The 12815-nt window shown below is 35.3% G+C and overlaps 1 protein-coding gene across 8 annotated transcripts in view; it reads right to left on the bottom strand.

The window, feature by feature from the left end:
* RALGAPA1 (Ral GTPase activating protein catalytic subunit alpha 1) overlaps window positions 1–12815 on the bottom strand; it is a 278214-nt gene that overhangs the window by 93898 nt on the left and 171501 nt on the right. For all 8 annotated transcript variants that reach the window (XM_063645883.1, XM_055291510.2, XM_063645884.1 and 5 more), the window contains 2 exons: window positions 5493–5627; window positions 4597–4780 (listed from right to left, as the gene is read on the bottom strand). In XM_063645883.1, coding sequence (XP_063501953.1) covers window positions 4597–4780; window positions 5493–5627 — 319 coding nt within the window. The remainder of the gene's footprint in view (window positions 1–4596; window positions 4781–5492; window positions 5628–12815) is intronic.

Raw genomic sequence — 12815 nt, 5'->3', positions numbered from 1 at the left:
CATCTAAGAGGTAGGAGGAGAGTTGTCTTTGGTAAAGAAGCATTAGTCATTGATGTTAGGATGTTTAGGGTGTGTGTGTGTGTGTGTGTGTGTGTTTAAACATTCTTGTCTCTACTTAATTTTAGACATAATTACAGAGTGATTGTGTTTCTGTATTATTCTACCACAGTAACAGAGTGATCTTGTCTGAATATTTATATTCTCTGACAGTTAATCAGTTGGGAACACTAGGGCCTGTCAGAACAACTAAGGATTTGTCAGAATAAATACAGATTTTTTTATTTTTTATTTTTTTATTTTTGAGATGGAGTCTCGCTCTGTCTCCCAGGCTGGAGTACAGTGGCACAATCTTGGCTCACTGCAACCTCCACCTCCTGTGTTCGAGCGATTCTCCTGCCTCAGCTTCCCAAATAGCTGGTATTACAAGCATGTGCCACCACACCTGGCTAATTTTTATATTAGAGAAGAGGCTTCACCATGTTGGCCAGGCTGGTCTCGAACTCTTGACCGCAAGTGATCCACCAGCCAGGGCCTCCCAAAGTGCTGGGATTACAGGCGTGAGCGACTGTACCCGCCCAACATTTCTTAGTTTAAAAGTTCCAATTAATGGCTGGGTGTGGTGGCTCACACTTGTAATCCCAGCACTTTGGGAAGCCGAGGCGGGCCAATCACCTGAGGTCAGTAGTTCGAGACCAGCCTGGCCAACATGGCGAAACCGTGTCTCTATCAAAAAATACAAAAATTAGCTGGGTGTGGTGGCGCCCACCTGTAGTCCTAGCTACTCAGGAGGCTGAGGCAGGAGAATCGCTTGAACCTGGCAGGTGGAGGTTGCAGTGAACTGAGATCACACCACTGCACTCCAGCCTGGGTAACAAGAGTGAGGCTCTGTCTTAAAAAAAATAAAGAAGAAAATAAATAAATAAAAGTTCCAATCATATTGAAATTTTAAAAAATTACTTTTATGATTATTACTAATAACCAGCCATTCAACACTAGATTAATAACACTAAATGATTAACTTTAATTCAATCTTTCATTTTTAAGAATGTAAGCAAAGTAAAAAGTATTCTGAGCTATATGACAAGAAACAGGTAGCTTGAATCTAGTGTTTGCTCTCCCTTCCCTAATTATAACCTAGAATATAATAAATGTTCACACTATAAGGGGATAATCTAGCTGGTATTCCTCATTTTGCACATGAGGACAAATGGGTTCACAAAGTTAAGTGATTTGCCTGCCATAGGAGATGTCTTTTGCCTCCCAGCTCAGTGTTATTTCCCTCTTTACCACAGCTCTAATTTCCATATTTTTTTCTCTTTTGTTAAACTGTCTTTTTCTTTATGAGATATGGAAACAATGAATTCAAAATTTATTTTTCTCTCTTTACAAGAACTTCAAAAAAGTATTACTTAGCATAAATTACTAAATAAAAAGCAAAGATCAATGGAAAAAAATCAAGACTAAATCGAATTTTAAATGGTAACAAAAATTAAAATTAATCATTTAAAAATTTTTGATATAGAAAAAGATTTTTCTATTCTTCACTCTCCTTTTTGAGTGACATACTTAAATAGATGACTCATTCTAAGCATTAAATCCTCTTTGCATAACATAGAAGTTTACACTCTGAAGAAGGGAAAGAGTATAATTTAAAAGAAACAACCATAGAAAAGAGAAGAATCCCGGGCTTTGGCTTGCTCTGTGATTCATGATCACAAATACATTAGATTCCTTAAACTCCATTTTTCTGTAAGAATTGCATACTTATTTGTAAAGATGAGTTAAAAACTCTTACATACAAAACTGGATATAATAGAAACAATAAAAAATCATTCAATTTAAAGAGCATTATAAGTTAACATAGTTCTTATGAGTTTCTTTTTCAAACCTACTTATAAATAAACTCCAAGAATGAGCCAGGTCTTTCCCTAAAACATAAACCTCCAAGCCCAGGTACCAGAGCATCCCATATATCTTCTTCCCAAAGGTAGAGACAGTGAGAACGCAGTTTAAATGAGCTTGTTCACAACTCTGTCATAATTACCCACACTGAAAACATGTAAAGAATAAATTTAAATCTCAGATGTAGGGAAAGCATTTTCTGCCCTAAGTTGCTTCTCTAAATTCAGGATATATATCTATATATAAAAGGATAAAAATCTCTCAAAGTGTTAATTGTGCAATAAGTTTATTTATACTTATTTTTGAGCTATAAACTATAGAACATACATATCTCTCTTCTACTTATCTACTAAGATACAAAGAAGACATGAAATTCTCTAGTTTAGATATTTAAAATAAAATTCTAAAATAACCAGTCTTGTGAGAAAATGTAAAATGGAGATATCGATGCTTCTAAGGCTTTGTGTAACTAGCATTCATTTAAATAAGTCTATTCAGGGTTGTCTTTTCAGATTGTCAGATTAAACAAATCCTACAGCATTTGCAGCAAACCCATAATTACAGATTATTATGGTGTACAAAAGCAGCAAGACATAAAAAGCTGCTGCAATTCACTGCACTGTAATAGAACATGCAGAGGAAGTTAATTTTGGCAAATGCTTTAAATATTAGCTTTGCATAATAAGTATAGGTGAAACTATAATTAGGACAGAATGAATCCTTTGGAGCCTCCTTTCACTCTGACCCAGCAAATGATGACTTTTTGCTAATAAGACTACTGCCATTTGACAAAAAGCCAGCTTCACTACCTTGCTTTATTCTTTAGTAAATTTAATAATTACAGCTACTCCTGCCAATAGTTCTCAAATCAGACTTGTTCAATCCAATACTGAGCTTATTAGGGACACTCAATGTTTAGAATTCTTTGGCCAAAAAAGTACTTGAAGATGATGAAACATGCCTTAGACAAGGGCACAATGATCACTCATTTTCACCACATTAAAAAACACCCAGAGCATGTAGTCACTACAGACCAGAGAATCATGTGCTGTTGGCTCACAGCTGTTCCTAAAAGGTTCTGCATTTATCTGGTCCTTAAAACCTTTGAGGAAGTCCAAAGGGAACAACTTGATACATTTAGAGAAGGGTACTGCACAGAGTATTTGATATCAATATTAAGCTAATCTATTTACGTCTTTTCCTTTGCTTCTTTTACAGTGACTGCTTCATATTGGCACAGTAAATTTTGTACAAAATCTAAAACTAAAACTTCCTTTGACATAAGCAAACTCTATTGCTTTGTTCAACAAACATACTATATTGTCTTGAATAAAAACTGCCATTTTATACCTTAAATGTGCAAAGGTCAACTATTATTTTCACATCAACATTTTTAAATAAAATAAACATGGTATCTTATTATGTCAAATCTAAAAATATAATTTTAAATTGCTTATATAAATTTTGCCTAATTTTTTTTGCTTTATACTGCTTGTTATACCTCTTTTATATTTGAGAAACAATTTAAATCTTAAATTCCTATTTCAATAGTGTATTTATGTTCTAGACAACCTATCTGTACCTTCTAGGTTAACTGGCCAAATCAATCTAATATACCAGGAGTCAGTACACTTTTTCTATAAAGGGCCAGATTATAAATATTTTTGGTTTTGTGAGCCACGCAATCCCTACTGTTACTCAATACTGCTGTTGTTATACAAAAGTAGCCATAATGACAATATGGATGTATCACAATAAAACTATAAAAACAGGCGGTAGGCATGGGCCATAATTTACCAACTCCTATAAAATACTATTATCAAAAGTGCTCTTAATATAAATTGTATCATTTATCTCCCCTTCTTAAAATCTTCAGCAATTGCTGGGTTCCTCTAGTTTACCTCTATATCTTATATATACTTCTATTGTTATACTCCTATTACATTATAATGTTATTTGCTTCTATTGTATCTTTCTCTTCTATCAGAGAGAGAATGCTCTGAATGCAGAAACAACGCGGCTTAAAAATGTTACTGAGTTAACTATGTACTAAGTACGGATTGTACAAAGGGCTTTACATATATTATCTTACTTAAAAAAACCTTAGAGGAAACTAATATTATCTGCATTTTACAAATAAGAAAACAGATACTCAGCAATTGAGAGTCAAAATTCAGGTCAGACTCCAAAGCTAAATTTTTTATTCTATATAAATTCCATTATATATAAAATATCAAAAAGAACTTCTAAGAATAATTTAGCCAGAAGTATATGTCGAGTATCCCTAATCTGAAAATCTGAAATCCAAAAATTTTGAGTGTTGGCATGATGCTCAAAGAAAATGCTCATTGGAGCATTTCAGATTTTGGATTTTCAGATTAGGGATGCTCAACTGGTAAGTATAATGCAAATATTCCAAAAGGTGAAGAAATCCAAAATCTTTAACACTTCTGGTCCCATGCATTTCAGATAAGGAATACTGAATTTGCATAAAAGGAACATCAACATATAATATTAGTAATTGTGCATGTGAAGTTATTTCTTTAATTAATAATGAACTTGTGCTATACATACACGGTTAAACAACTACAAAGTAAGACATATTCTCCTTCTCCAATATTTCCACCCATGGCCTCAAGTTATACCTTGAGAAAACCCAAGCAACAATATTGTCCTGAACAGAATTCATGTTACCTTCTGTTACTGGCTGGAGTTTAGAAGATCGTTCTGAGTCAGGAGAGTGCAGAGGTTCAGGCTCTTTCAGACTTTCCAAATGCATAAAAGGATCATAATCTACAGATGCCAAATCAGAGAGGCTCATGGGAAAATACCTTGGATTGCTAAAACACTGAGCTCCATAAACACACCCATGTAAAACCTGAAAATACAGGGGAAAAGAAAACACCCAGTTTTACTTAAAAAATAAATAAATAAATAAAAGTTAAAGGAGGATAAAAATCAACTGGTAACACAAGAGCTTGGCAAAGATTTTAAATATTTTAAAACATCAGGCCTGGCACAGTGGCTCATGCCTGTAATCCCAGCAGGGATTACAGGGAGGCCGAGCTAGGTGGATCACCTGAGATCAGGAGTTCCAGACCAGCCTGGCCAACATGGCGAAACCCTGTGTCTACTAAAAATACAAAAATTAGCCAGGTGTGGTGGTGGGCGCCTGTTATCCCAGCTACTCAGGAGACTGAGGCAAGAAAATTGCTTGAACCCAGGAGACGGAGGTTGCAGTGAGCCGAGACTGAGCCATTGCACTTCCAGCCTGGGCAACAAGAGTGAAACTCCGTTTCAAAAAAAGAAAAAAAAAATCAAGGTAAAATTCAATACCTCTTACAAAGAATGACTAAAATTTAATTATACTCATATGTAACAATGATCTAATTCCTCTCAAAATTTTGCAATGAAACAACAGTGTCTTGTAGGAAGTACTTTCAAATTACCCTTAGGCACTGTAAGCTAACTATGTGTTCTTAGAAATTTTCTAGCTCTAAAAGAATAAAAATGTTATACTGAGAAATGTCATTTCTCTAGGTTTTAAAAACTCTTGGTTACCAAATAAATAATAAAGCAAGGAAGTTTACCTTATAAATGCAATTGAGAACAGATTTTTCCGTTTTATCACTTTCTGCTCCCGTAGCATGAAATGGTTGGAGAAGTGTCTTTAGTGGTAAGGCCATGATCCAGTCCAGAAGGCAGAGAAGTAAAGATACTACCAACTGTAACAACAATAGAATCATTATAATTGTACATTCATAAAATATATGCTTCTTAAAAATTCATTTTCTTATTCTTGAGCTTCCAAAATTTGTTTCTGGAATCATCAACCCTAAGTTCCACTATTAATATTTACCCAGATCTAACTGATTTTAAGATATTGTATATGAACATTATTGTGGGTTTCTCTTTCATATGTCAGGGCAAGCATAATGAAACAGTAAGCATAATAAAAACAGAAATGTTAAAATTAATATAAAAACAGCAAGCTTAAAAGACAACACATACCAATTAACTATACTTATTTCATTGCACAAGGAATGGAACACAAATGGAAGTCCATATATATTATAATCACTTCCACTTTCCTTTTCTAACTTAACAACATCTCACTGAACAGCCTGCCAGTAAGACTACCTTAAGTACTTTTTGAAATTGTTACACATTTTACCAGATGAATCCACTGAACACTCTTGTTTTTGTTTTTTCTCAAAGAAATGGAGTCTTGCTATATTGCCCAGGCTGGCCTTGAACTCTTGGGCTCAGGCAATATTCCAGCCTCAGACTTCCAAACAGCTGTGACTACAAGATGCACACCATCATACCTGGATGGACACTTTTAAACTAACGAATGCTATAAACAGGATACTTTTTATACAAAATGTGGAATACAATAGCAGAATTCATTGTATTAAAGAATCACAAATAGTGCCATGAAACTGACAATGAAATAGCAACAAGAGACCTGCTAATCTTTAAAGACAAACTCTCTAACTCAAGTAATTCTGGTTGACATTTCCCAACTATCTTCCAAAAAAAAAACAAATAAAATAAGGAACAATAAGAAGCCCCAATAAAACCTCACAAAATGACAGTTTCCATATTATCAGTAGACAAAGAACACCCAAAGTTCAAATTATCTATTTTTTCAATTTTTATTTTTGAGACAGTCTTGCTCTGTCACCCAGGCTGGAGTGCAGTGGCATGATCTCAGCTCACTGCAACCTTCACTTCCTGGGTTCAAGTGATTCTTGTGCCTCAGCCACCTAAGTAACTGTGATTACAGGCATGTGCCACTGTGCCCGGCTAAGTTTTGTATTTTTAGGAGAGACGAGGTTTTGCCATGTTGGCCAGGCTGGTCTTGAACCCCTAGCCTCAAGTGATCTGTCTGCCTTGGCCTCTCAAAGTGCTCAGATTACAGGCATGAGCCACTGCACCAAGCCTCAAATTATCTGTAAGTAGAAAAATATGCAGCAAATCCCAGCACCTTTCTCCCATTCTCCCATTGCAGGTTTTCATGAAAAGCAAGAGTAGTTTGGGAAAAACTGAAAGAGAGAAGATGGGAACTTGCTGTGAACCTAAGACTGATCTAAAACCATGCCAGAAAGAAAAAGTCCACCTTAAGTGTGAGAATATTAAAAAAGTATACTGGTAGATCAGAGTAGTGAGTAAAAACAAAGGATGTAGAAGTATATACAGGAAAGGTAATGCTTAGGGGGAGAAGACAAACAAACCAAGACTGCGAAAACTATGATAAATACCTAACTCTTCAATGCTCACACACCAATGAACATCGACAAACATCAAGACCATCCAGGAAAATGTGACCTCACCAAATGAATTAAATAAGGCACCAATGACCAATCCCAGAGAGACAGAGATGTCACCTTTCTGAGACAGAATTCAAAACAGCTGTTTTGAAGAAGCTCAATGAAATTCAAGATAACACAGAGAAGAAATTCAGAATCCTATGAGATAAATTTAACAAAGAGATTGAAATAACTAAAAAGAACCAAGTAGAAATTCTGGAGCTTAAAAATGCAACTAGCATACTGAAGAATGCATTAGAGTTCTTTTAATGGCAGAACGGATAATGCAGAAAAAAAATTGGTGAGGCTGAAGACAAGCTATTTGAAAATACATAGTCAGAGGAGACAGAAGAAAAAAGAAGAAAAAAAGAATAAAACACTCATAAGAACTAGAAAATAGCATCAAAAGGGTAAATCTAGAGTTATTGGCCTTAAAGAGGAGATAGATTGGGATATAAAGTTTATTAAGAGGGATAAAAACATAGAACTTCCCAAACCCAGAGAAAGATATGAACACTCAAGTACAAGTAGGTTATAGAACACTAAGCAGATTTAATCCAAATATGACTACCTTAAGACATTTAATAATCAAACTCTCAAAGGTCAAGGATAAAAGAAGGATTATAAAAGCAGCAAGATAAAAGAAACAAATAACATACAATGGAGCTCCAATACATTTGGAAGCAGACTTCTCAGTAGAAATCTTACAGGCCAGGAGAGAACAGCATGACATATTTAAAGTGCTAAAGGAAAAAAAAACTTATTCTAAATCCAGTGAAAATATCCTTCAAACATGGAGAAGAAATACAGACTTTCCCCGACAAACAAAAGCTGAGGGATTTCATCAACACCAGATCTGTCTCACAAGAAATGCTAAAGGGATTTCTTCAGTCTGAAAGAAAAGAATGTTAATGAGCAGTAAGAAATTATCTGAAGGTCCAAAACTCACTGGTGATAGTAAGTAAGCAGAAAACCACAGAATACTATAACGCTGTAATTGTGGTGTGTAAACTACTCATATTGAAGTAGAAAGATGAAAAGATGAACCAATCAAAAATAATAACAACAACAACTTTTCAAGACATGGACAGTACAATAAGATATAAATAGAAAGAATAAAAAGTTAAAAAGCAGGGGGATGAAGTTAATATGTAGAGTTGTTATTTTCTTTTTGCTTGTTGTTTATGCAGTCAGTGTCAAGTTGTCATTAGTTTAAAATAATGGGTTATAAGATATTACTTGCAAGCCTTATGGTAACCTCCAAGATAAACACATACAATGGATACAAAAAAAAATAAAAAGCAAGAAACAAAACCATAATACCAGAGAAAATCACCTTCACTAAAAGGAAAACAGGAAGGAAGGAAAGAAGGATGAGAAGCCTGAAAAACAACAAGAAAATAAATAACAAAGTGGAAGGAGTAAGTACCTACTTATCAATAATATCACTGAGACTGGGCATGGTGGCTTACACCTGTAATCCCAACACTCTGGGAGGCTGAGGTAAGCAGATCACCTGAGGTCAGGAGTTTGAGACCAGCCTGGCCTGCATGGTGAAATCCTATCTCTACAAAAAAACCAAAAAATTAGCTGGGTGTGGTGGTGTGTGCTTGTAGTCCCAGCTAGTCGGAAGGCTGAGGCAGGAGAATCGTTTGAACCCAGGAGGTAGAGGTTGCAGTGAGCTGAGATTGTGCCGCTGCACTCCAGCCTGGGTGACAGAGCAAGACTCTGTCTCAAAAAGAAAGAAAGAAAAAAAAAAGAATAAAAAATAAAAACCACTGAATGTAAATAGACTAAACTCAATCAAAAGAGAGAGTGGCTGAACGGATTAAAAAAATAAAACCCAACGATCTGTTGCCTACAAGAAACACACTTTGCCTATAAAGACACACATATAATGAAAATAAAGGTATGAAGATGTTCTATGCGAATGGAAACCAAAAAAGCAGAAGTAGTTACACTTACATCAGACAAAACAGATTTCAAGACAAAAAAGGTCATTATGTAATGATAAAGGGGTTAATTCAGCAAGAGGATAAAACAATTGTAAATATATATGCACTCAACACTGGAGCACCCTGATATATAAAGCAAGTATTATTAGAGCTAAAGAGAGAGATATATGCCAATACAATAACAGCTGAAGACTTAAACACCACACTTTCAGCAATGGACATTTCATCCAGACAGAAAAGCAACAGAGACATTGGACTTAATGTGCAGTATAGACCAAATGGACCTAATAGATATTGACAGAACATTTCATCCAATGGCTGTGGAATGCACATTTTTCTCCTCAGCATATGTAACATTCTAAAGGAGAGACCATATGTTAGGCCAAAAAATAAGTCTTAACATATTTTTAAAAATTGAAATAATATTAAGTATCTTCTCTGACCCCAATGGAATAAAACTAGAAATCAAAAATAAGAGGAATTTTGGAAACTATACAAACACTTAGAAATTAAACAATATCGGCCGGGCGCGGTGGCTCATGCCTGTAATCCCAGCACTTTCGGAGGCCAAGGTGGGCGAATCATGAGATCAGGAGATTGAGACCATCCTGGCTAGCACGGTGAAACCCCGTCTCTACTAAAAATACAAAAAATTAGCCGGGCGTGGTGGCGGGCACCTGTAGTCCCAGCTACTCAGGAGGCTGAGGCAGGAGAATGGTGTGAACCTGGGAGGCAGAGTTTGCAGTGAGTCAAGATTGTGCCACTGCACTCCAGCCTGGGCGAGAGACTGAGACTCTGTCTCAAAAGAAAAAAAAAAAAAGAAATTAAACAATATCTTCCTGAATGATCTGTGGGTCAATGAAGAGATTAAGAAAAACACTGAAAAATTTCTGGAAACAAATGATAATGGAAACACAACATACCCAAACCTATAGGATACAGTGAAAGCAGTACTAAGAGGGAATTTTATAGCTATAAGCACCTACATCAAAAAAGCAGAAAAACGTCAAATAAACAATAAACTGGAAAACCTAGAAGAAACGGATAAACTCCTAGACACATACAATCTATTAAGATTGGACCATGAAGAAATGCAAAACCTGAACAGACCAGTAACATATAACGAGATAAAAGCTGTAATAAAAAGTCTGTCACCAAAGAAAGGCCCAGGACCCAATGGTTTCATTGCTAAATTCTACCAAACATTTAAAGAACTAATACCAATCCTTCTGAAACTATTCTGAAAAACAGAGAAGGAAGTATTTCCAAACTTATGAGGCCAATATTACCCTGATATCAAAACAAAAGACATCAACAAAAAGAAAACCACAGGCCAATATTCCTGATGAACATTGATGCAAAAATCCTCAACAAAATACTAGCAAACCAAATTCAACAATACATTAGAAAGATCACTCATCACGACCAAGGGAGATTTATCCCAGGGATTCAAGGATGATTCAACATATAAAAATCAATCAATGTGATACATTTTATCAACAAAATAAAGGATAAAAACCTTTGTGATAGTTTCAGTTGCTGCTGAAAAAGCATCTGATAAAATTCAACATCCCTTCATGATGAACACCTCCTCCCCTCCCCCCACAAAAAAACTAGGAAGGAACATACCTCAACATAATACAAGCCATATAGGACAGACCCACAGCTAGTATCATTCTGAATGGAGAGAAACTGAAATCCTTTCCTCTAAGATCTAGAACAAGACAAAGGTGTCCACTTCCACCACTATTATTTGACACAGTACTGGAAGTCCTAGCTAGAGCAAGCAGACGAGAGAGAAATAAAGGGTATGCAAATTGGAAAGGAAGACATCAAATTATCCTTGTTTGCAGATGATATGATCTTATATTTGGAAAGACCTAAAGACTCTATCAAATAACTATTGGAACTGATAAAGTCAAACTCAGTAAAGTTGCAGGATACAAAATCAACATACAAAAATTAGTAGCCTTTCTATGTGCCAACAGTGAACAATCTGAAAAAGAAATCAAGAAAGTAATGCCATTTACGATAGCTACAAATGAAATTAAATAGTTTGGAATTAATCTAAGAAGTGAAAGATTTCTACAAGAATCATTATTTTCAATAATCATGTCCATACTACCCAAATCAATCTATAGGTTCAATGCAATCCCTATCAAAATGCCAACGACATTCTTTATAGAAACAGAACAAACAATCCTAAAATTTATACGGAACAATAAAAGACTCAAAATAGTCAAAGCTGTCCTGAGTAAAATGAACAAAACTGGAAGAATCACATTATCTGATTTCAAATAATACTACAGAGCCATAATTACCAAAATAGTATGGAACTGGCATAAAAATTGACACATAGATCAATGGAACAGTATAGCAAACCCAGAAACAAATCGTACATCTACAGTGAAGTCATTTTAAACAAAGGTAAATAATATACATTATGGAAAGGACAGTCTCTTCAATATATGGTGCTGAGATAACTGGTTATGCACATGCAGAGGAACAAAACTAGACCCCTAATTCTTGCCATATATAACAATCAAATCAAAAAGCACTAGAGACTTAAATCTAAGACCTCAAATTATGAAACTACTACAAGAAATCATTGAGGAAACTCTTGAGGGCATTGGACTGGGCAGATTTCTGGAGTAATACCCTACAAGCACAGGCAACCAAAACAAAAATGAACAAATAGGATCACATTAAGTTAAAAAGCTTCTGGATGGCAAAGTAAATGGTCAACAAAGTGAAGAGACAACCCACAGAAGGGGAGAAAATATTTGCAAAGTATCCATCTGACAAGGGATTAATAACCAGAATGTACAAGGAACTCAAACAACACTACAGAAAAAATTCTAATAATTTGATTTAAAATGGGCAGAAGATCTGAATAGACATTTCTCAAAAGAAGACATAAAAAAGGAAAACAAGTTAATATGTTCATATGAATATATGAAAATAAGTTCATATGAACACATATAAACTTATGAAAAGATGCTCAACATCATCAGAGAAATGCAAATCAAAACTACTAAATACAATGAGATACCATCTCATCTCAGTTAAAAAGGGTTTTATCCCACAATGAGATACCATCTCACACCAGTTAGAATGGTGATCATTAAAAAGTCAGGAAACAACAGGTGCCGGAGAGGATGTGGAGAAACAGGAACACTTTTACACTGTTGGTGGGAGTGTAAACTAGTTCAACCATTGTGGAAGACAGTGTGGCAATTCCTCAAGGATCTAGAACTAGAAATACAATTTGACCCAGCCATCTAATTACTGGGTATATACCCAAAGGATTATAAGTCATGCTGCTATAAGGACACATACACATGTATGTTTACTACAGCACTATTCACGATAGCAAAGAATTGGAACCAACCCAAATGTCCATCAATGATAGACTAGATTAAGAAAATTTTGGCATATATACACCATAGAATACTATGCAGCCATAAAAAGGATGAGTTCATGTCCTTTGTAGGGACATGGATGAAGCTGGAAACCATAATTCTGAGCAAACTGTCACAAGGACAGAAAACCAAACACCACATGTTCTCATTCATAGGTGGGAATTGAACAATGAGAACACTTGGACACAGGGTGGGGAACATCACACACCAGGGCCTGTTGAGGG

The sequence above is a fragment of the Symphalangus syndactylus genome, chromosome 9 (genome assembly GCF_028878055.3).
Source record: "Symphalangus syndactylus isolate Jambi chromosome 9, NHGRI_mSymSyn1-v2.1_pri, whole genome shotgun sequence".
NCBI lineage: Eukaryota > Metazoa > Chordata > Mammalia > Primates > Hylobatidae > Symphalangus > Symphalangus syndactylus.
The sequence above is the reverse complement of the archived record's forward strand: the minus strand, read 5'-3'. Positions and strand labels throughout refer to the sequence as shown.